Source organism: Gouania willdenowi, chromosome 9, assembly GCF_900634775.1.
Source record: "Gouania willdenowi chromosome 9, fGouWil2.1, whole genome shotgun sequence".
In the NCBI taxonomy this organism is placed as follows: Eukaryota; Metazoa; Chordata; class Actinopteri; order Blenniiformes; family Gobiesocidae; genus Gouania; species Gouania willdenowi.
The window spans coordinates 24,875,405-24,901,363 of record NC_041052.1 but is presented as its reverse complement, the minus strand read 5'-3'; the positions used below and the strand labels follow the sequence as shown (position 1 = coordinate 24,901,363).

Sequence of the window (25,959 nt, the reverse complement as noted above, 5' to 3'; positions counted from 1 at the left end):
CGCGGACGTGATCTAAGCATAAGAAAAAAATGTCAACATCAGTTATTATTCTGTGTGAAGTTTAAAACAAGTGCCTGCAAATCAGAACCAGCAGTGCTGTTAGCAAACACTAATGACTTTGGGGTACATTTGCTACAAAGAGAAGCTCTCACAAAGCATCACTTGGTATCTCCTGTCATCTGGTTTTGATATGTATCTACATTTCTCAGCTGAAAACCTACATTTCATCTGCGGCATGCTGAGGTTAACCTCTGTTCAAGTCAACATTTGGAAATTTTGGAGACATACAGAAAAGAAAAAAAGAGACATGGCTACAGAATATGTTGGGACACGAGTGGATGAGGAAGACGAAGAGCAAATATTCCCACAAGTTGACAAAAGTTGACACAGGCACAGATGTATTTGACAAATTCCGTGCTTTTGTGCATATTTAAATGCAAGCCAGATGGTAGTGAACGGTTAGGCTTGGCGAGAAGCCTCATTGTGTGTGGAGGCTAAAGGCGAGGAACACTTGAGCCGATAAGACTGGAGGCGCAGACTTTTTGCAGAAAGGCCCCAAAATCCTTTTGTCACTCATCCTGACACAGTGTCATAATTCTTTCCATCACCAGAACTTGCCCACGTAAAGGGAAACGTTCTTCTGTATCATAAACGTATGCTTCCCGCATACTAGAATTTTACTAAATCCACCATTGAAAAGCTGTAGATAGAATAGTGCTTATTTTCCTAAAGTAGGAATATTTTTGCCCTTACATTGATTCCAGATTCATCCACGTTGGTACCAGTGTGATGAAACAGAGCATACAGAATACAACACCCCAGTGGCATGTGATGATCACACGCCGGTGTCACTCTCACCCCTGTGTGAGTGGGTGCAGAGGGCTCACCTGAGTCTGAGTCATCCGGGCTGATGGAGCTGAGTAAGTCTTTCTCCCTCTCGTAGTCAATTTTGCAGAGGAGCTGACCCTCCTTTAGGACAAACTCGTCACCTTTCCTCAGCTGGCGATCGCACACGCAGCAGCAGAAACAGTTCAAGTGGTAGACGCACTCCAGGGCTCGCATCACAAACTCTGTGGGGGCGATCTTTTCCATGCAGCCACTGCACTTGGTAGTGAACAACCTTTAAAAAAAAGAGATAACATGCTTGAATGAGTTTTCCCCTTTATTTTGAATACACATTGTCATCAGTCGTCGGTTGCTCCCTCAAATGATGGGATAAAATCGATTTTGATACAACCAATGTTATTCTTTCTTTTCTTTTTTTTTAATTTAGGGTTTTTTTTTACAAACTATTTATAAAAGGAAATCATATTTTTTTAATACTGCATACCAATGTTACAAACAAGTGCACGCAGATAGAACAAGGCACCAAATATCCTCTTTTCTATCATGTGATCCTGATCATTCACACTTTAAAGGCTTGTAAGAAATATGTATCCCCATTAATACAGTAGGTCCAAATGTATGGACAATTCTTTTCAAACAATCAAGATAAAATGCACAATCTGGATCCGATCTAGATTAAACTCAGTGGGGTAATCGAGGAACCAACCAGAAATAACTGATTAAAATTTTTTAATGACACACCGAGATATGAATTTAAGAAATTTTGCGAATCATGAGGAAAAAGAGATTTTTTTTATTTTTTAAACTGAACCAGAATTAGTATCACCTCCAAAATGGAATGGGATCTTCCATGTCATATGGTCTATATTTGTTTAAAATTTCATCATAATTTGTGAAAGTCCATGTAAAGCAGAAACAAATTTGTATAATGAGTTTGTCACACCACAGAAACATGTGTCAGTGACCACTGAGCCAAATTTGAAAGATAAGTATATCAAATTAGGTCTCAAAATCATGGAAAAACAAGCACTTCTCTCTCCTCTGAGACGATGGGGGCGTGTCAGTTAGAGTACCTGGAACCACGCCCACACGCGGGGAGGGCACCGCCTCCTTACTGTGTCTATGGGAGAGAGCAATGTCAAAGCGGCTCCAACGTCGATAGTGCTTCCAAAAGTGCTTGGATCGGGCCAAACAAGGTGTCAGCGGCGCTAGAGGCAAAAAACAAAATCGCGGTTTATAAACGTGCTCATTTCAGGGAAAATGTAGCACCAGCGGACGCGTTTTATTCCCCTGAGTTCAAATGTGTGGGTTGTTTTCGGCAAGTCGTCGAATTGCGCCCGCTGGAGGCCACGGAAGTTTGGTGTGCTTTAGCAGCAGGGTCAGGTTTATGCTAATGGGGGCTTCGTTACGTAACGAGGCTATGATTTCTGACCCGCCCATTACATCCTGAACACAGAAATTGGAAACAGTTTTTGAAGCCTAGCTCCACAATTACATTATAAATGGTTGAATGGCTTTTTACATGTTTTAAGGAATACATTTATGACCGATTAAATTTTTTTTAAATGTGTTTAGAAGAAAAATGTCAGAAATTGCTTTTCACAATCTTTAAGTACTTTTGACGTAATCCTGCTCACAAAAAATTTTAAAAAAATTATCACAGGTGAAAATATGAATTCCTTGGCGGAGGTAAAAAAGTTGAAATACATCCAAACGTCCAAAATACTGCATGACATTTCATGCAATACTAGATTACACACTTACTATTTTGGCAATTGGCTTTCTGGTTATGTAGTCAATGAGAGCTGTTCAGCACACCTAAACCCCTCCCCCTCACACTTACAATCTATAAAGAGCAAAGGCTATGTTTCAATCACTAAATCTAAACTGTAATCATCCTGATCTGGCCTTTGTTAGAAATCGGCACATTTCTTTCATTTTTTCTAGTACTTTATATGCATCAGATAACATATCGGCTACCAGGAATAAATGGTGACTACTAGGCCACCTTTTAGCCTGTTCATATCTCAACATTATCCCTTTATGTCACAACACAGCCTCTGTCACGGTTCTTATGACAACACCTTCATCTCATTTTATGCCCTTTCAGGAAGATGTTTGCATCATTTTATTGGTGACTGAGCGGCACTTAATTTGTCCTCTGAAGTCACAAATGGAGCAAGATGGCAGGGAGTGTGGTTGATCTTGTCCAGCCGTAAAGCTGGATTTATAAGCAGCCTCTTTTGTTTGCCCGGTCTGGAAGACAGCTGGCAACCGCCTATCTGTTGGTTGTGAACATCTATTTCATTGTACATGGAAGGGAGGTAGTGAGAGGAGCATTTGACATCATCAGCTGGTTCAGGGAAGGGATGTGTGATAGTGATGAATATAATGTGTAAATATGAGAGGAGGAAAAACAAAGCGGATGGTTTTTTTGATGTTAATGTTGTTATAGGTACTGATTGAGTCGCGATAGGGTGTGTGTGGATGTGCAGCTGTATGCATGATGGAAACAAGTGTGGTTTGTATTATTACCTGTGCACCACTTTAAAATTACTACTGCTGATAAAATCAGAATAAGGAGAGCTGAATTTTATGTCATCTTAATTACATCACAACAATTAATAATTTGTTTTACTAGTTTCCAGATATCCATTGCTCACAATACAATTACAACCTCTACCTGTCAACGGATGATGATAATGGCATTGTAAATTATTTTTTCTTCATCAACATCATTATAGGAAATTTAAGGATGTTTTTCATGCAAGGAGGGTTCTAGATTAAATTGAATTCCAGACGTTGAGTACGAGTCTATCATCATATAAACAATCAGGTTGGACCCCAGAAAAAAAAAGACTAGAGCAAACTCTGATGATACAACAACTAAGGAAAGACAATGAAGAACTAAACGTGAATGTTCCTAGATTTGTTCCACGTTATTCGGGGGATTAGTGTGTTACATGCTGGGATCAGGGAGAAGAAGAGAAGAATCTGTCATGACAAGTTCCCAGCTCTAACTCTAATGTTTAGGAAATGATCGCTGGCTTAGAGCTCAGAATGAGTGCAAAAAGTTGCGGAAATGACTTGTTAGCACAGTTTTGATATGTCCAGGCCTAAGCATTCACCTACGACCGCTCCCTCAAAGCTTCTCATCTCGATGAAAACATTCTCATTCAGTCCTCTTTCCTTTCTTCTTTCTTCTTGCTGAGGCTAATCTTGTAAGCCATTATTTTTCTATTTCCCCTCTCTGTCACTTTGCATTATTTTTGCTGCTGTAATTCCTATTCGTCCTTTCTGGAATCTTCCTGTCCTGCTTTGTACTCAGGTCTAATCCGGACTTTCTGCCTGTTTTCAGTCCCCGGTCTCCATTCCCAGTGGGGTTCAGATGGAATAGCCATGCATGACGCCCCTTCTATGGCAACCACACCTCCACAGGAAGGCAACGGCGACTTTTCGGATGGGCAGAGAAGGCCTTTGAGAAGCTGGCAGCAGAAGTAAATCCTTCTCTAAGGAACAAGGAGAATTAGCAGGGAGCAGTGGACTAGGGATTTAACCCTACCCCTCTTCTTTGAAAGGCACAGTCAGTCCCACTCCTGCGGCTCGCCACAATCAAACAGAGGAGGAGTGGGGAGGTGGCAGCAGGGAGAGGAGAACACAAACTCCCTGAATGACACAAGCAGTGGATTGTGGAGGAGCCTAATCCCACTCTAATACCTTTCCAAGTTCAGCTGCTAAAGAATGCTCTTTAAAACAACACCACTGTGTGAGCAGTGAAGGTTGACCAGAGGGAGGCACGCCATTCAACCTCCCCAACATTACCTGATTAGTGGTTTGAGGACCAGGCCGCTGGGCCAGCATAGCGATTGGAGACGAAGTGGAAAATGTAAATGATGATTCTATATAGAGAAAACACATCAGCTGGGAGTCTTGATAACATTAGCTGAAGAAAAGACTACACCTCTCCTATAGTGAATTTCTACAGGGATATAAAACACATAAAAGAGGCTGTAGGTGTAACTAAAATCAGACTTAATGTCGTTTTGATGATTTCTTTACTACTTTCTCTAGCTACTTGATCCCAGTGACCCATCACACTGAGGCACGTAGTCTTCTCAAATCCACTTTCAGCAGCTTTGGTAACATGACTCCCAGTGTCGCTGGTCTGTGTACAACAGACACCACAAAGAGGACCACCAGCATGACAATCTTGTGTCCCAGCTCTTGCTTTTCCACCTCCCACACCTGAGCGCACGGATCAAGTGATGAGATCCTCTTGTGTGGATCAATGGAAGCATTTCAACCAGAAAGAAGTGTCAATATTTACCCAGGACTCCCCAGAATGCGACTCATAAATTGAAAAAAAAGAGGCCATCTCAGCACATACCTCTCTTCTAAAGGAATCATTACGTCCTTCTTTTAATCCTGTGTCCACATACCTGTAATCCCTTGTCTGTTCTTTTTTTTTACATTAGGGTTTACACCAACCCTTGTTTCATGTCCTCCTAGCTGTGACAGACTATGACAATGCTGTGGCTCACAACAAGACAACCAGATAGAAAAAAGCCAGAAAAGGCCTAAGGTTGCTTTGCAAAACAAAAATATAAATGAAGAAAAGCTGAGAGGCATTCACTCCTCTGCTGTTCCAAGCCCTCTGGAGAACTATGGACAGACCTATTCCCTTTGAACAGATAAGAAGCACCTTAAAGTGTGACAACATCTTAAGCTCTCACCACATGTTGCAAATGATTTTGCTTGGACAGAAAATACATTTAATGCTTCTGCTGCAGTGATAAGCATCAGGTGGACAGGGTGAGATAAAAGGAACTGATGGAGGAACAGGAGAGAAATAGCACAGGAGGAGAGGGTAAGGAGATGTTTATGCTGCTTGATTATCATACTACATTTAGTAACACGTGCAACATACTCACCTCCTCCCCTTTGCGACTGAACAACAGCTCGAAAAATGCCATAACAATTTAGAGAAGAATAGTCAGAGCTATTATGTCACCCCATCTCTTTAAAGACAAGGGGTAGAGGGGGGGTTGAGGATTATCCATGCAACAGCTGTAAGTGATTACTTTGAAGATGGGCTTTCGTGTTTGGGCAGGAAACCTGTGGCCATGCCAATCACGCAGAGGTGAGGGATGAGGCCTGTGAGGCAGGTCAGACATGAGCCCCCAGAAAAGACCAAAGGATAATCGGTCAGACGACTGGTTTTATGGCAGCTGGTAGACCTGGCTAGCTCCTTTCAAACCACAATGTTTCCCAAATAGGTGAACATGTTTTGTTTTTCTTCCAGTTTGTTGAAGATAACTAAATAAAGACATCAGCCTCATGTGAACCATTTCCAGAACCAAAATGTGCTAAAAGCAAGCAATAATGAACAATGCGTGTAGAGGGATGCACATTTTTGCTGACTGCCTTAACTTAGCTAAGCAAAGTAACTCTCCATGTCAAATCTTTAATACTCACCCATGAACAAATTATATTTCATCTGGATTTTATTGGTTTTTATTCCGATGCTAAACTACCTGGCTTAAGCTCTGCATTACAGATTTCTGTTCATATTTAAATACTGCTGGTATTTACATTCTCATCCAACCAAGAAAGAGAAAACATATTTCTTCAAATCAGCTGCTTTAAATCCTCAGATACTTTTATAAAAGTTTACAGCAAAAATCTTTAATTACATTTTCAAGGTTGCATCATATTGTGTTTTGTTGGTCGTCTTAAAATATCACAGTTTTAAGAAGGTATTTCTTTGCTTCTCACGAGACATGCTTTTGTGTTTGAAAACTGGCTCAACAACGGTATCACAAGCTTTTGAAGCAAGGGAGAACATTTGATTCCCTGTACATTGATGAAGGAAGGCAAACCTTTTCAACGATCTTTTTTTTCTTTTTAGCCTCACATGAAGCAGGTACAAGCCGTTGTCTGCGGAAACAAAAATAGCTTCCCTATTTGAGCTAATACGAGCCTGTGATTGCTTCCACGGGGAGTGATGATAAAGGTCGACTCCAAAAGAAGAATAGACCACAACAGCTTTCCTACCATCGCTGTAAAAAGGAGGATAGGGTGAACTTCAGGCCTGTGTGAGTAGTTGAGTGCAGGAAAAGTGGTGATGAGGCTGTCTGCATAAATGATCTCTGTGGCTGACCTTGTTTCTTAGGATCAGCATTTCTCTTTGGAGCATAGATTCATGGAGAGTAATGAAGCAAAATAAAAAGTGCCATCCTTCTGCTCCCAAGGGCCAGCTCCAGTCAGCTCTAAAAGCTGCTTAATCACCATCCCGTGCTTACTACATTAGCATAATAATGGCCTTTAAATTGAGGCTCTTTGTTTTTTAATTAAACTCCCAGCAGGTAAAAGTAAAACACATTAACGGGAGATGTGTACACCACTAATGGCCCAAAGGTGCCTTCTTCATCACACAGCTCTGGCCACAGGGCTGTGCTTGTTCCCTGTACTGAAGTGAAGCTCTGACTGCCGGCGAGCTCACCGGGGAGGGATGAGACAAGCTGATTGCACTTGGCATATCAAAGATAATAGCAGAGACGTGTCCGATGTGTTGATGCATGTGCACCTGCATCTCCACTCAGAGGAAACATGTTTAGAATTAGCTGCTGGGAGGAGCAATGTTACAGTTGCTCTGGTGTGAAGTGCTTTCAGGATTGTCCACCCCACATGCCTGCTATTGTGAAAATAAATACGCCACTTTATTTCTATAGCAACATGAGCTCCCATGTGCTGGAATGCACAGCTCCTCTGATGGTCAGATGGACATCTCAGGCATATCGCTGCATTACGCTGCAACGCACAGCTGCACAAAGAAAGCTGAACCCTTAAGACGCTATTTAAATGATGTCATATCAGGAACTGAGTGTTTTACAGATTACCCAATGTGACCAACATTTAGTGTGCATGTGTGTACAGCACTATTCCAGCAACATGTGTATTTCTTATTATGTATCCGTTCCCACAGACGTTTCCATGACGCCAAAGGTGTGATTTGGCCTAAATCCTAAAGCAAGTCAAAAACCCAAATGCAGACAAATGTCTTTCAGTTTCCTGTCCCTCCAATGCATGTATCTATACGTCTGTCACCACAAAAACAGCATGAAAAATGTGTCTCCTGCCACACAGGTAGAACAAAGCTCCCGGAGTGAAAAGGACAGTACGCTGGGCAGCAGAGGAGGCTAAGTACACATCTAAACACAAGAGTAAGCAGGCGAGCACACATGATGCTGTTTGGACAGCTGGTGTTCCTGAGTATGTAAAATGAGTGCAACATCACATTTTGGGCTCAGTTTTTATTTAGAGCTCAGAGCAAACAATACGCTCTCACTGTCTCCGGGGCAGCATCAGTGAATTAATCATGACGTTTTGAGGTTGTTTCTTACTATTTCCTCTCCAATTATCTTCAAGCTACTCTCATAAAAAAAAAAAAAATCAACTATATTGAATGTTTTTACTCTAAAGATGTTTGTTATCGCAACTAAACCAATTTCTGCAAAACAGATTAAATCATCAAAGTCTGTAACCTATAATTGTAGCTGTTGTTATTGTGTTTCAATATTCACCCCTTCACAAATGATCTGTGTGAGCTGAAGCAGAGCCACTGGCGAGCCACCGCAGACGATTACGACCGCTGAAGGAGAGAGTGTGTCGGCTACTCTGTGTAATGGCTTTCACATGTTTCAGTAGTACGGCATCCCTGAGATACATGATTAAAAAATACTCTACTATAGGAAAATAAATGCAGACATCTTTGTGATGCCACACTGGAATGGTTAAAAAACAACATTTGGATTGGAGGGCTTTATAATTACTATTGACCCAGAGGCTATGGGTCTAAGAAATAAAACAAACAGTAATATGAGGTGTTTCAAAGCACAAGTCTGCAAATATGCAAAGACAGGGTCTGGTGGAGAGCATCACGCTCTGGCTTCTTTTCTCCACTCCTAATCTGTGGGCCTACACAATATTAAGACGGCTTTGGAGCCACTTGTGACCCAGCTGTGCACTAATGAAAAATTCCACAGCTCTGTGCAGAGGCCAATGGAGCTTGACCCCTTTCCACCCTGAACCAAGCAATGTCCATCTTGAGGAGTTTACCCGGACTGAAAGATACTGGATTAATCGGTGGAAAAGGAGAAAGAGAGGCAATCTGGGAAAATCCTAGAGAGAAAAAAAGCCCTTGCGTGTTTCCTCTTCTTCTTTTCCTCTCGTCTTTAGTGTATTGGTGCAAAGTAAAGTGTTTGCCGAGGTTTTAATGGGCCCAGATGATGTGGAGATCATTGTGATGGAGGATGGTTGTATAAGGCGTCTCTGTTTACTTAACAGAGATTCAGCCTAAGCCCAAAATTAGTTTGGAGGGAGAGAATGTGAGGCAACCAGGAATTAGACCTTGTTCACAAGATCCAAATGCATCTGTTTGTGATCCGGCTGCCCTTGATTCTCTGTCTTTGTGTCTCTTTCAAGACAAAAGTAAGCACAATAGGAACAGCTATCAAAAGAGCAGCAAACTGAAAGACGGCAGAGGCATACATACTGTACCGCAGTGGTAATACACACCATGTCAGACACTCAGACGGGTCAATAAGCAGGATGGCTTTTTCATACGGATGTATATGTTTTGGTCTGCTCTGTTATGCGTTATCTTCTCTTCTTTTTTTTCGACATTTATTTATCCAAAGCATTATTTAAAGAACACCCTGTCCTGCACAATTAGCCTCACAGATACACAGAGATGTAGATAACATCTAGAATAACAAAGACACAAAACACAACATAAAAGTGCCATGAAAAGGACAAAAGCAAGGGATAAATGAGCGCTGCTGCAACCAGCATTATTACATATTCCACCTATTTTTTGTGTTTGGGATTGTAATCATTACAGATGATGTCAATAAGAGAATGGCAGGAGGACTTATCAATTGTTCGGGGATTCAAAGATCAATAAAAAAAAATGCTTCATTCCTAAATTTTCATCAATATAAATAATAATCTTCCAAATTGCCACACACACCAAAATGGTGTCCTTCGTTCCTTGTGGGAATAGGCAGCAGAGCTAAAGAAGGGTTGGGAAATGAGGAGGGGGAGCAGTGGTGAGAGAAAATGGAAAAAGACAAAGCAAATGAAAAATAAACATTGTTATTCAAAGACAGGATGTTTTAAAACCCAGGGGCCAGGGATTAACATTCAGATTAGCATTCAAATAATATATTTGAATTTCTGATCAGCAATCCTCTTCAAAGAGCTAAATCCCAAGATTAGCAGGTGTTATGCTAAAAAGCTGTGTTTTTTTTGTCAGGAACGTAGCTACACTAGCCAAACAAATATGTCTCTGAGTGTGAAGAGCTGGCATGAATGTATGCTTGTACCCATGGCGACGGACTGGTAGTTAGGAGCCTTTGAGAGGAGTGCAGTGTTGGAATGTGTCAAACAGACAGAGGGGCGCACACACACCGCAGAGCAAACCAAAAACCCGCTGTTTCACTAAAGACCTTCAGCTACGTTATCAAGACCACCTACAAAATCCAGGAGGCTTCAGGTCGAGAGAGAGAGAGCGAGACAGAGAGAGAGAAAGGACAGTGGGATTCATAACTGTATCTGTACACACTCGCTCATTTATAATATCTGGTTGGGCCAACAATGTAAGACCAGCGTGGTTAAATGTTAGCTATCAATGTCTATATGATGAAATTACACAAATATATTTTAAAGATGAAAGGGAAAGTGCATTTAATCAGTAGTATTTTGTGGTAATAGTAGTGCAATAGCAAATTAAGGAATGATGTATAAATTCACAGAAATGTTATGTGTCAAAAGCATCAATAAAATCCTATAATGAACATAAAATAAATGTAAATATAAACTAGATATTCATGAAGACATTTTTTCTTTCCTCACACTTTATAATTGTAACTTTCAATGTAGAAATGATGCAGGAACACAAACAACGCTCTACGGAGCTTAGCAACGCTCCAAGAGCAATGGTGGTTTTCATTTTCAATTGACATTGAAATTCGCTGTGTTTTTCTGTAGATCTATGTTTCTTTAAACTTTCCTTGATAGCAAATAAAATAAATCAATAAAACATATTAAAAACTTTATTTAGAAATGTTTTGTTTTTTTTTCTATTGTGTTTTTAGATATCAGTTTTTACAGGCTGTCTGCATTTATATATATTTATGAAGCATAAAGCTTCATGAAAACTTTTGATCTTGATTTAATGTAAACTATTATATTAGCAACAAAGTAGTAAAAGGTAAAATATTTGATCAACACTGCAATTTTCAGACTATAATATGCTTTGAGACCAGGGTTGGGGTCAATTACATTTTTAAATTACAATTACATCTTCAATTATCCATGTTCAATTACAACTCAACTACGATTATGTTGACCTGTATTTTTTCCCAATTACAATTATTGTGTTCCCACTGGAATCAATTGCAATTAACATCTCAATTACTAAAATTCAAATTAAATTAATCACAATTACTGAGCCTTTAATAAATAACCCTATAAAAAGTAACCTTCCTCTTGTGTTAACTTTCTGTTAGCGTCTCTTATGATAATAGGTCACATGTCTTAAATCAGCTGTAAAATACACTAAGAAATTTATCATCTATCATCTAATTTGTTTCTCATCTATTGGGTAATTTGTTAGACTTTTTTATTCACGACAATTTTGGTTTTAATATTTTTGATGTGGGCGTCTGAGCTTTTTTTCTGTCAGTATTCCCCTCAATTTCATTCTTTTAAATTTTTTTTTAAATGGTAAAAGATAACCAAGAGAACCGACAGGTTGACCTATTTTAACTATGTTGGCCTTATGTGTAAGCCATAGAACTGCAACATGGTTCCCCAGGTTTGTGTTTGATGACATTGTAAATGAGTTTTTTATAAAGTTTTCATGACAGCTACAATTTAAAAAGTAAATTATCTGAACTCAAATACAATTCAATTACTATTACAACAGCAACATATTTTGTTCAATTATAATTACGTTATAATTGTAATTAATTACCAATTACGCCAATACAATTATAATTGACCCCAAACCCTGCTTCAGACAATAGAATAATACTGGCTCCAACATCCCCACATTAACCTAAACAGCAGAATGAATGAATGAATGAATGAATGAATGAATGAATGAAAGGAAAGTTAACCCATCACATCGAACTAACAGAATGACTTAGAAACATATGACTAAAAGCTAATGCTATGTAGCTTGCCAGCTTTTAAATGCAGGTAGTAAATATCTTTATTTCCTCGTTTTGATGGTCCGTATTACCTGACCTGCTGACTAACCAAGTAAACAAAATATATAATGATAACTTGAGGCTATGATTTCCTACCAAAACACATTTAATGGGGACTTTAGCCAGAGTTGTCATCAGGTTGGTTTGCCCATAGCAGCTACAGATGAACCTAAAAGGAACAATAAATGCATTGTATGTACTTGCTGCAGCTTGAATTATGTGTGTGGGGAAATTCTCCTTCTGTCAGTGCAGCTAAAGTTACTGTGAAACTATTTTGTTTGCGTCTTAAAGCAGCTAAGCATGCATTTCGCCTGGGGAGGTCTGGCAGCAGTGTCTGATGCCCTTTTTTTGTTCTTTCATTTCACTGCTCTCAGTTTTTCCCACACACGTACTCACACACACTCCAAGCAATTCTCTGTCATGTCGTTGCCGGTGAGTAAAATCTCCTTTCCTCAGCTGGATGAGAACAGGTTAGACAAAATTCTCTTTTCTCCACGTGGAGCCTCAGAGTGGAATGGTGAAGCATGGCACAGCACGTCTTGTTTCTCCGCGAGCTAGCTGACAGTATACCTGCATGGCCCTGGGGCGCTTACCTTGGTTCAACTTGGTACCCTTAGCACAGCCCCTCACTGACTGCATCATGACCCCTGACAGAGTACTGACACGCATTATTTTCCCTTCACTTTGGCACTGCACTCTGTAAATTGACCTTTGCATTATGCTGTAGTGCCGAGCGATATGCAAGTTTGACTCGGATAATTCATCCGTGCATGGCTCTGCTAAGCAGTCGGATATGTATTGTCAGGAGAGAGCGATGCTCTGCAGCTGGAGTTATGCATATCTGAGCGTGAACAAGGCCGAGCGGTGTGGTGCCCCTGCTACTCATTGTACCCCCGACCAAGCTGATATGAATTGCTATTTGTCTTCAGATGCTATGACAATGTCTCTCGCCCCGGTGACACCCGTGGTCAGGCCTCTCAGCAAGGAAAAAGGTTTGCTTTCACCAACCAATTTTACACTCTCTTTAGGACCACGAGTGTCTTTTTGTTGTGGGGAGCAGCCCATTCTCCGTGGCTGTCTGGAAAAAGCAGCTGTTTCTATAATGCTGTGGCAGCACTTTATGTTGCCGAATGATAAATGAAGGCAAAGAGGCAGAGCTGAGGTGCAGCTGAAGCACACACACGCAGGAACAATGGCTTAGGAGTGTCCATGGATGTGCTCTCCATGCCTTGCTCACTTTTCACTCCTTCCTTTCCTTTACACTCTCTGTCTCTTTCTCTCCCTGCAGGTTAGCCTCCCAGTGCTTGCACATAGCCAGGGGTTATGGGAGCGTGTTGAATCAGGGGGGCTAACAAACTGACACATCCCACCAGTCCCCGTGCACACCCAGGGGAATGGGAGGTCGTGGTGGCTGTCCCACCGGGACCTGTCGCTCCTCTCTCCTCAGGGCACTCATCTTCCTCTCAAACACAAACCTAATGACAGAGCCCCGAGGCCTCACCATTCCTGCTCCACGCTTCTATCCATCCCTTGTCCAACCCAGGTGTCTGTCAGAGGGGTGTCTGCTCCATGACTGGTGTAACTGTCCACATAAAGGACACCCCCACCTCCTCCTCTTTGCCCCGGGCTCAGCCTTTCATTATGAAGTGGCGCGGTCCAGCTCTGCACCAGCCTGGGCCCTCGGCCTGCAGCCTGCTCTATTGTTTAGCCTCAGAGAAAGACTATTATTTCAACTCAATTTACTGTGAGTAAACACTGAGTGATAAGGCCCCCTGTTCTATCCTTCACTCACACGCACACACACGCACACACTGTTCTGATCTCTCCTTCCCTGACTGTGGGCTATAATATACGCTGCCAACAAATCACTGCTTTCAGCCCATTGCTATCACTGGCTTTAGAATGGAGCTTACTAATTCACTTTCCAACACAGATCAGAGGACAGGACTCATGTGGTTCCGAATATGGCTCTGCCACTGAGCGGCATTTAAGGGCTTGTGGCCCGATGGTGGACCGATATAAATTTTAAGCAACAGCATTCTCACATCTTTAGGATTCTATTCACATGCAAAACCCAAGCTAATCAGATGTAAATATGCAAAGATAGCCGGGGTAGGGAGAGTTTATTAAAAGAGGGGGCTTTAATCAATCTTTAGCATCAGTAATATCAAAGACCAGTCATATGATGAATGACAGCGCAGATATACCCGTCGCGCTCCGAATAATCATGATGGTAACTTTTAGTGTTTCCAAGACAAAAGGGATAGAAATACTCTCAGCTGCTTGAACGACAAAACAATGGACATGTGTGCAATTCATAACATATATTTTTTCACAATATTCAAACCTTCATGCTCTGTATACCAACAGAGGAAAGCATTTGTGGTCCATTTTGCTGTAAAATCCTTACAACAAGCCTGTTTGTCCAATTTTTCACTGTTTTGCTGTTTCATCACAGAAAAGCCCTTGGTCCCTCTTCTGTGTGAGGAACTGTAGTATGTCTTAATTATACAGAATTATTGGCCAGCTTTAAATAGCAGTTGTTTGCACTGTCTCCGCCTTCTGTGGCTAATGGAATTATTCAGAGCCTCTTTTATCTTGGGCAGAAAGAGGCTGACACAGTATCACAAACTAATGTGATAAAACCTTAGCATATCACAACTTGATTCGGGGATTTTAAAGGTAAGTGTTTATGACAAGGTAATAATGCCTCATGCAAAAGGCTGGCCTGTAAATTGGTTAGTTAGGCCATGATGGATGAGGGGGAGCCTAACCTTATTTCCAATAGAGCCTCATGATTTCTAGAGCTGAGGATAATGAATGTGATTTAATTAGACCGTCCCTCATCTAATTAAGAGTGGGAGAAATCTGACCCTGTGTGTAGTTTTTTAAACAGGCTCTACTTTGAACCAAACAGACATAAGAATTGTGACAAATCAACGACTTTGAAAACAAGGATTGCCTGCATGTAAAAAGTCATTACAATCTTTGTGATTCCAATCTCTCGAACCCGCCCTTCAATAAATGAGTGAGGCTAATCAATAGAAACTGATTGTTGTTTGACATAAAAAACAAACTACCATACATGCCTGTTATGAATGGTGTTGCAGAGATGGGGTGAGGGATCAGCAAGAGCTATAAAGCACCAATTAAAGTAGTGATTCATCATCAGATTATTAATGAAGCTTGTGAAGGTCCTCTGCAGTATTGGTAATGGGCTGGTTGGCCTATCTTCCACTAAACCCTCTGGGTAGACTTGCTCCTTACACTGCCAAGGTAATCTCTTTAAAGGCCGAAGAGATCCAGCTCATCAGGCCTCAAAAGGCACCACTGCATTGCTTCCACCGCATGCTCCACTCTGCGCTCCACCTCACAGGCTTGACAACTCTCATTTGGCTCCAACTTCTCGAAGCTTCACCTTAGAGAAACAAACTCTCTCAACTTGATCATTCCGACAGCCTCGGGTGTTGTATTTGTCATCCTTCGACTAACTGGGAGTGCTTGCGTGAACTGAGATCCAAAGAGAAGTAATAAAACTGGGTATCTAACACTCTTCTTATTGGCTTCGAGGTCTGATGACGTCTGTGGGAGTGAGCAGCTAAAATATCACAAATCAGCCATTATTGCTGTATGTGCTGATAGAATACCCTCTACTACTTATCAGTAGCAGTCAATCTCATTGTTCCCCATGTAACCAACTAAAGAAACAACTCACAATGCACAACACCATAGATGCTTAGGTAGCCAACACAGTGCAGATCCAATTACCTGTAATACACACTTCAGTTTATCTCACTCCCAGTCATTACCCAAATTGCCAACATATTATTAGGGTACCTGCCTGAGAAGTGTGTGTTTCTCTTTGTCTCCTAATAGGGCCCAAAGGGAGTGTTGTTCTGTGCGTATTCCTCTGTAGGCTGTAAAGGAATGGGCTTTATAACCGTTTTCCAAAACAGGGGTATGTGGGAAGCACAAAGCACTTCACCATTATGCACCAAACACAAACATATCTGTCATGACATGGTGAGCAGCAGAATCAGGAGATTAATTATGTGATTGTGGAGGACGGAGCTCGGCCCTCAGCCTGAGTGGTCCCTCATTACATTACCTCGCTCTCCAGAGGAACCCAATTGACTTTGGAGGCGCACGGCTCCACCGCAAAAGATCTGCGCTGATTGAGAACTGCAATGCTATTAACAAAACATTGCACAGTGATTCCAGCAGGTCACATTCAAGTCACTGAGGTTAATCACAAATGTTTGCAAAAATTATTTAGTCCAAGAAAAAAACGTACAACGCTTTGACTTTTTCATCAATTCTTGCCTCAACCTTTTACTGTCATTTGTTCACTTTGTTGGCATTCATTTAATGAGCAGAGACTGTCACATGCCCACAAATGGAGAGCTGAAGGCCAATCGCGGCTCACATAATTTAAATCATGTCCATGCAAGTGAGATGTACTCCTGACACTGGACGCTCCTCTGAGAGTCATATATGCAATTGCAGAATAGCTGGGGCTGAAAATGTCTCATCCATAGGGACGCTCACAAGTAATAACACACTCCATGAGAGACAGACAGATAGATTGAATAGAGAGACAGCTAGACGGGCAGAGATCAAGTCCAATGCTGCTCCCGTCATCTGGCTGTGCGCTCACGAGTCAGGCTTAGTTAATCTAATTCCTGGGCTTTCCCACAAAAAGCCAAGAGCCACTCAGGAGAAGTGTCAGAAGGAGAGAGACGGGGAAAAAAGCAAAGGGTCTTGGGGTGGATGTGAAGAGGGTTGCTGGTGGTGGCAGCGGTGAGGGCTTGAATAATTATGAATCAGGGAGCTTAACCTTCTGGGGAGTTAATTTGAAGAGCACTGGGGATAGGGGTATGGGACTCTTTATTTCCCTGGGGTGCCCCTAATGCCATTGTGAGGGAATGGAGAGATCAAGACACGCAGCAATATCGTGTCTCTTAGCCACCATATGACGAGCTGACCCCGGAGCAGAGCTCACAATCACACCTGCCGTCATCAGGGCTAATTTGTTAAACATATCAATAGCGCTCTGCTGGCCTTTTCTCTGCCACATCGAACCATTGATTTTGCCGCCGTGCTGAGTGACAACGCAACAACCCCTTGACTCCACTCCCTCCTGCCATCTACTAACAGATACCAAATATCATTTACAAGTTCTCCCCTTTTTATAAGAGGGGTTAAAGAAAATTGAAGATTGTTTCAATTAAAATAGTTTTTGTACAACAGCTTTTCACTCTCTGCAACTATATTTCACCAACTAAAAGCCTGTTTCCCAACATGACTTGTCTTTTTGTCAATGCCCACAGGCCCCACAAGCACAGTGAGCAAGGAGAGACACAAAGTAAAGGACGGGGAAAGACAAAGAGAGGATAGAGACACAAACCAAGCAGGAGATAAATCACAGCATGAAGAAATGATGCTTTGCAGCCCTTGGCGGCTCGGTGAGCACCATCAGATGGAATCCTCTTATTTGGAGTGTGGGCCTCTGATCCAGGCTCTCACTGGGAGAGTCTCCTGTCATGTTTGCAAGCTTGGAGGTTGAGAGATAGGCTGGCTAGCTGTTAGCTGGTAAAAAAAAGCCCCTGTCCTGTGGCTGTGGCAGGAGCAGCAGCCTATGGCAGCACAGTGCTCGACATCTGGATCCTGTTTGCTGGGAGCACACTAAGACATGCCTGACTCTGCCAAGGGGAATCTCAGTCCTTTGATTCCTACTCCCCTGGCCTGCTCTAATTGTCATCCCTCATTATTTAGTCAAAGGTGCAGGGATGAATCATAAACTATTACAGAGACATGACATGTTCTGCTCTGAGAGAAATCCTCCTCATCCTCGCTCACGTCTAATCTCAGCTGATAAGAACGATGAATTTCACACACGGCCAGAGTACAAACATCTTTCATGTGCGCTCCTGTCATTTATAAAAAGTTGTCCAAGAATTTTTGTTTTCTTCTATAACCACAAGGTGGGAGGAGAACAGCTGCGAGCTGCTGGAGGTGCAGCGCTGTCCCATTTATACTGAACATCTAAGCTGTCGAGTCCATCATCAGAAATAAAAGCCTAGCTTTGAATTGCTCTTGTTGCGAGGCAGTGATTACAACAAGCAAATTCCCTGTGTTTGTAGAGATTGAAACTATTAACACAACAGAGAGCTTTAAAAGGATAATAATCAATTTCCTCATCAGTAACAATGATGATTTATTGCTGCTAGATACATTTTTCAGCAGAGCTTAATGAGCACATCTATTTAGTCTGCAGATAAATTAACTAAATAGTGAGATTCCTTTGTTGGTTATCAAAATGTCTTTCCTAACTCACATCGCACTGATTGATTCTTACATTTGTAAAATGAATGGATCATGGGAAGAGTATAAGCTGTGGAGGAGTTCTCACAAAGGAGTCGCGTATGACTAATCCAAATAAATACAGATTTATTGTCAAATGTCAAAGCAGATCAAAGCAGAATACGTGAAGTGATGCAAACACTTCATCAACTCCTTTGTGATTGCCTTTATCGTTGCGACATCGAGTCAATCCTGCAATTCAGCATCAAATGACAGCTACGTTTCTGTGTGCAGCACCGTGCCAAGTGTGAACAGGTTTGTCTGATCTGCAACAGATCTACCTGTCTTTGATTTATTATGCCGTTTGTTTTGAAAACTGAGGGAAGTGTGAAAACGTCCGGTACTTTAAGTGTGTCGGAGTTTTAGAAGTTCACGGCTGAAAGTAGAATGCAGCTTTCATGACACATGACGGCTGCTATCAGTCAAACAGTCACTCAACAGCAGTGATGACAGATAGTCAATTAATAACATAGATTTTTTTTTTTGTTAAAACTACTGTTTGGAATGAAATGTCGGCACATTTGTTCCTCAGACAGGTCTGTGTTTGAACATAATTCTGCACTTTCTGCAGATTTAAAATAATTCTACATGAAGACACCTTCTAGTACTTTTTTCTCTACCTTTGAGTCTTGTTTTTATCATGGCGATCATTCACTCAGCAGCAGTCAGATAAGCCATTTCTGCTTTTGAATGTTCACCCTGCTATCAGATTAAGCGGTCTCTGATTTCAGCGCTAATTGTGCATGTCCACTTAAGACGCTGACAGGCCAGCGAATGAGGAGGCTTGCAGGCCTCTGCAGCGCGACACTCATCCATCACAGCCTAACCGATTGCATCCCTCTGAAGGCTCAACACGCTAACACCATTAGCTTTACTGCTGGGCATCTAACTAGCACATCACTCACATGGCTACATGCTAACAGCATTATGGCTAATGCTGCCCCTCTAACTAACACATCCGTCATAGGGCTGGAAATCCTACGGCTCAACAGAAACACTTGAAGTAACACCGTTTCTCTGAGACAATTACCCACATTATTTAGCCTCGGCTGCTTTTGTTGTTTTTCTGGCTAACACCCTCATTTGTCTGTTCCTGGATCCTGTATGCCACAGATAGTAAGACACGTTTCGAATCTGTTTCGCTTCTGCCACAACTGATCAAGGCAAATTGTTGAATATGCAAGGCCTTGTGAAGGAAACCATTCGACCCTGATTAGGATTGCATATTTCACTTAGACAGTACACCATGAGGATGATTTTTAATTAGAACGAGAATCTGTGAAAAGAATGGGGCATTGAGACAATAAAAATTACAAATGCATTCATCCAATGGATGATTCTCTAGCTTTATTTAAGATCCGTGCCAATGTGCTAACAGCATTAATGAAGTTATAAAGAATTATGAGGGGAAATCAAATTTGCCTCGCCACTTGCGCGCCACTAAAATGCCAAACAATAAACTACCAGATTGCAAATTAGATCAGTAAAAATATCAAACACATTGCGGTGCAGGAAAATCCATAATTGCATTTAGTGCCTGGCCTCTCCTGGGGGAAGAGACACTAAAGATCATCAGCAGGCTACACGGGAGCCTCTATTGACAGAGCGGTAAAAATCGACAGGCTAACTAAATAAACACTCCAGGCTCCATTAAATATTCAACGGCTGAGATTTGACAGTCGACCATTCCTGCCTTTCCTCAACGCCTCTATTGGCTTCCTTTCCTGCAGCACATCTTCTCCATTTCTCCCTCCTCCTTACACGCCCCCTCCCTCCCCTCCCCTCCTTCTCCTCCCCACCCCTCTCCACTGTGACTCCTGACAGCAATAAATGATGCGGTGCCTGAGGGCGCTGCTCCAGTGGGAGGACCTGGGAGGATAGAGCAGGAGAGCAAAAGAAATAAAGGGGAGACAGCCTATGACCAATGACCATTAACCAAAGGCTGAGACAGGGCCCTATGACATCCACTGACACCCCACCCCCTCAACGCACTTTTTCTCCCAGGCAGACGCACACGCGCACATACACTGCTACAAACCTGATACACCACATCCTCCTTTCTTCATTTTGTTGTTTATGTTCTAATACCACAAAGACAGCTGAGCCAGAAAGCTCTGTATACATCCAATAGCAGAGAGGTGGTTTCTTCTTTCATTCTGTTAACATGGTCACAATCAAACAGTTTATCCTACATCGTTGGAACAAAGCCGACAGCTAAAAGAAGGTGAAAAACCTCTACAATCATGTGCCATCCAAATTCTCGCTGTCGTTTTGACAAGATCATATGCATTCATCGACTGTGGCGAGCCGAGTGAGGTTATGCAAATGAGAGATGACAGTGTTATTGTGTGAGGAATATCAATGGAGTAATTACTGTTCCATGTCGGGCTATTGGCCCTCCACTGCCGTGCCTTGCTGGCGAGCTTCATTTCTCAGCCGTCCTCTCTGGGGAGAGATGAGCGGCAAGCTCTGGAGAGCAGAGCTAATAATGGCAGCTTGGATACAGGCAGAGCTTAGACGAGCCCTGGGGTCCTGAGCCACAGACTGCTAAACGTTGCAGGGGTCTCTGGAGAGCCCCCCAGCGAAGATGAAATGATTAAAAAACCACCAAACCTGACTGACAAGCTGACCGACGACCTTTCACTTTCAGTGTGGTGGGTCAAAACATCAAGGCTTACTTCAATCAGAGCAGCAGGCGACCTTTTTGGACATTAGCCGGCTGACTGACAATGACTTTTCTTCCAGACTTTTTTGTAAAGATGAAGATAAAAGTTACATGACAGTTAGCATCCCAATTGTGCCCCGCATGACAAAACACAATAGGATTTAAGTAAATGCAAATAAGTCAAAAAGTGAAAGTGTTACTCTTCACTTTACTGCCTTGGCAGGTGTCCAGTAAACCAGCACCTCTGATTATTTATTTTTTTAACTAGGCCTGCATTTGTTGTTTTAGGTTAACACTACATGTAGCTGTTTTTACGATAAGGCATGTTTTGTATTTTTTATTTATTTAAACAATACAATACATTTATTATAGTGCATTAATGTTACCATCACTAATAGATGGAAATATGTATAAAAACACCTGGGTGAGGGAGGAAATACAAGAATAAAGTGATTAGAGAGAACAGTAAAAAGAAGGATGAGAGTGGGACCGTTTTGGTCGTGGTGTTGGTATAATGGGTTTCTTCTAAAGGTAAGACGATATTTCCTGCAACAATAAATTGGCATTGCAATATTGAGAAGACGGGGTATGTTGTTGTCTCAAACCATCTCATCTTTTCAACTGCAAGAGACATGTTTAAGACCCAAAGATCTGAATTGCAGCCAGAAAATGTACACAATATTAATATTCTTTTTTTTTCTTTCCTTTTTTAAAAAAAACAACTACATTTTTTATGCAATGTTCATACATGGAAAGGAATATTTTTTTGATGATTTGGTTTTAATTTTAGACTGGCATGAATTGTCAGTCTCAGATTGGCACTTTTTACACTTTAAATGGGAAAAATTGTTCATATTTAGTGTATGTTAATGTTTTTTTTTTTTATTTGTTCATGTTGCTTTTGAGTTGGAAAGGCCATACCCATAGTAAGTAGTATGTTAGGGGTTAAAGTCAAATAAAAGCATGGTTATTTTTCCAACTGCATTTTTATTTTCTTAAACATTGTATTGTATCGTTATTGTGAGCCCATGGCCCATGGAAAACATCCCAATGCTCAGATACCATGACGATAAGAGTGAACAGAGGGGGTAGATGTGTGCTCATAAGAGTGACAGGGCTATTTGTTTGAAGCAAACATCTTATTGTATGTTGAGACGAGAGCTGTCCTGAAGCTCCAGGCCCCCTTTGTGAATTCTATGAGGAGATGTAGCTACTGGATGATGCTTAGGCATTTCTTACGCTTTGAATTCACTAAGATGGATCTTTTGAGCTCTGGTAAAAGCTGCAGGGATAAACTCCAACAGGTTGTTTATTAATGTTTTGCTATATTAAATTTAGACCAGAATTGCGCCACCTTGAGTTGCAATTTGCACCCTCGCCTGAAGTCCACATATGGCCAATAGTAGAATGACTGATGCTGCATTCAAACAACTCAGTAATCTGCCTTTTTAACTTCAAAAATTTGAGATGCAGCATGTCAAAAATTTCCTCAAAACATGGCTGACTGAGATAGTATTTACAATAACAACATTAATGTTTGTGTGATTTGTGACCGTCAAATGTACTTTTTCAAGTAGAAGTTTGGAAAACCCAGATCTCCGAGTTGCCATAAAGGCACCAATACTACTCTATTCCTAAGGTACTGCTCCTAAGGTACTATTCCTATAGGTACTACTCCTGTAGGTACTACTCCTAAGGTACTGCTCCTATAAGTACTATTCCTAAGGTACTATTCCTATAGGTACTACTCCTGTAGGTACTACTCCTAAGGTACTGCTCCTAAGGTACTATTCCTATAGGTACTATTCCTATAGGTACTATTCCTAAGGTACTACTCCTGTAGGTACTATTCCTAAGGTACTGCTCCAAAGGTACTATTCCTATAGGTACTATTCCTAAGGTACTATACTCCTATAGGTACTATTCCTCAGGTACTACTCCTAAGGTACTGCTTCTATATGTACTATTCCTAAGGTACTACTCCTATAGGAACTATTCTTAAGGTACTGCTCCTAAGGTACTACTATAGGTACTATTCCTAAGGTACTACTCCTATAGGTACTATTCTTAAGGTACTGCTCCTGAGGTACTACTATAGGTACTAGTCCTAAGGTACTACTCCCATAGGTACTATTCCTAAGGTACTGCTCCTAAGGTACTACTATAGGTACTAGTCCTAAGGTACTACTCCCATAGGTACTATTCCTAAGGTACTGCTCCTAAAGTATTGCTCCATTTCCACACATCCGCATGCACCACACCCCCTACGCTAAAATCTCTTTACCCTGATGGCATTCTATACAGTGGCCCTTTAAGCAAAGAGTTGGTGATAGTGGAATCCAGCAGTCCAAAATACAGAAAACATTTTGAATAATTAATGACCAAAGTTGATTGATGAGACAGCAGAGCCATGTAAAGAAGCGTTCCCTGAGTACACTGTGAACAGATGTCAGTAGGAGCAAAGCCTATTTTAGCAATGCGTGATGTGTGTTCTATGGAGAATCTTGTATTGATTTAAATGTTGCCGAGTGGTTTTTTTTTTTTTTTGTATGTAAAACCTAAACCTATGTCATTATTAATGAAAAATGAGCTTCCCATTGAACAACTGGTATAGGTGTATAGTGTGTGTTTGATAATGCCACGTAAAATTTAGAGAGCATTTTAATATTTTTTTTACTTTTTAAATTTTGGGACCAGGACCAGGTCTTAAGGCTGAAATGAATTTGGATCTATTGGAGTGTTTGTCTTAATTTTCTGTTATTTGTAAAAACAGTAGGAAATTACTTTTACTTATAATAAACGTTTGGATTAAATTGTTATATGTCCTAGGCCTGCCTTCTTAAAGAAGGTTACGGAGATGAACGATTTGATGCTCTTTTGGCATTTAAAGTGCCATCCACTTTAAAGCTGAAATTTGTCAGGGTGTCGTCCTCGATGTGTGAAAGCGATGTCTGCCTGTATCCTTTCATCATCTCAGCTTTTACACGTGATAGATTGTCTGATAAATAAAAATGCTAAAAGGCCAGGAGTTCACTTGATGGGGAGGAGGCAACAACGTGCTGAGAAACTTCAAAGAGGGAAAGCTGGTGCAGACCCTGGAGCTGTGAATTAACATGGTGAGCTGGAGGAATGTTTCTCCCACACACGCTTCACGTGGCGGCAGCTACCTGATCACTTTCCCTTTTCTCATAAACACAAATAATCTAAAGGAATTTATGTTTTCAGTTAATAAAATGGCTTTGGAACTACTGTATGTATAATTATCTTTTTCAATTATTTACACGTAAACCTTCATCTCTGTAATCAATACATTTAATACAAATTCATAAATATTATATTTTGAAGAGTAATTTTTCACTTTGTTTTTATGTTTAAATATTAGATTTCAGCAAAAGGAAGTTGTTGTGCAAGCCTTGTGTCCTCACACGTTTTATTACCAGGTCAGGTGCACCTCTTGCTTTGTCCAAACACCTCATACATCTTGCAGGAAAGCATTGGCTTATCTCCATGGTAATAATTCCTACCTATAGTTGTAGCCCAAAGCAGATGACAGGACAGGAAAGGATCGACAGATCTGTGGGATACACAACTCCTATTGCTTCAGGATTCCTGTTACAGTCCAATGGGATGCACCGTACATAAGCCCCTTCAGATAATGAACCATGTATCAAAAACTGTTTGATTTTCTTTCAACACGATTAGAAAATTGAATAATGAATGATTGTAATTTCTAAATGGTCAGGTACAATAGTGTGGGCCAGATTAGAGGATTAGAGGATATATCTTTTTTGTCATCTGTCTAATAAATCACCATTCAATGAAGACGAGCAGCAGAAAGAATGTAAGGTCCTTGTGTGGGGCTAAAACCTTTTTTCATTGTTAAAGCTAAAAAGAAATTCCGTCACAAACCCAAAAATTCGCAGAGAATGAAAATGTCAAAAACAGACTGAAATACATTGGCTCACAATCCTTGGAGAAGAAAGAATAACGTCTGCCTAATAAAAAGGACCTTTTCGTTTGTCTAAGTAGCATATTTCCTTCTTTCTTTATACTGCTATTGTTCTTTTTCATATGACTGCTCTGTTGTTTTGTACTGGGGGACTGTTTTTCACGTCAATAAAACAAAAGCAACACAAGCAAACAGAGCATTACTCCTCCCCCTCATTGTTTGATTGTATGATTAACTGATTTTGTTCTTTATTCCAGTTTTTTCCGCTGAACGTCCTTGCGTAGCGCTTTGATCTGGCTACTCTTATGGATCCTCACCATAAACATTTACCACCTGAGGACGTTTTTACTGCTCGTGACTCTATGCCAGGCATCTGCACAGATGTGCTGCTTTAGATAAACTCTGCCAGTTGCCAGTAAGGCCAAAGGTACAACAGCCTCCCTGCGCTGATGCATTCAAAATACTTCATTTGCCCTTTAATTATGGTTACTGACTTTCTTGGAAGTATTTTTTGGCATTAAAATCATAATTCATGTCTTTATATTTATTCAGCTTATTTTTAGTTAGTCACCAGCACCTTGTGGTAATGCTTGCTCTGTGGACAACCGCTATCATTCTAGACATTGATTTTTTGCAAAACGATTCAAATTTGAGATAATTTTGGCAGAAAACTGCTGCTGTGCTCAACTATTTGGAAGAAGATGCAGGAGCTGACGTCCAAAAAGTGAAGTCCTACATGTCTGAGCATAAATACAAACTCACCAACCACCGAGAACACTCAGCCGTGTGCAGACCACAGGAATTGTTCGCTGCACATCAGAGTGACTAATCAGAAGCAGGCTCTTTCTTCTTGAACCTGC

The 25,959-nt window shown here is 41.2% G+C and overlaps 1 protein-coding gene across 3 annotated transcripts in view; it reads right to left on the bottom strand.

Annotated features, from left to right (window-relative positions):
- lmx1bb (LIM homeobox transcription factor 1, beta b) overlaps window positions 1–25,959 on the bottom strand; it is a 47,610-nt gene that overhangs the window by 6,985 nt on the left and 14,666 nt on the right. For all 3 annotated transcript variants that reach the window (XM_028458550.1, XM_028458549.1, XM_028458551.1), the window contains one exon: window positions 888–1,120. In XM_028458550.1, coding sequence (XP_028314351.1) covers window positions 888–1,120 — 233 coding nt within the window. The remainder of the gene's footprint in view (window positions 1–887; window positions 1,121–25,959) is intronic.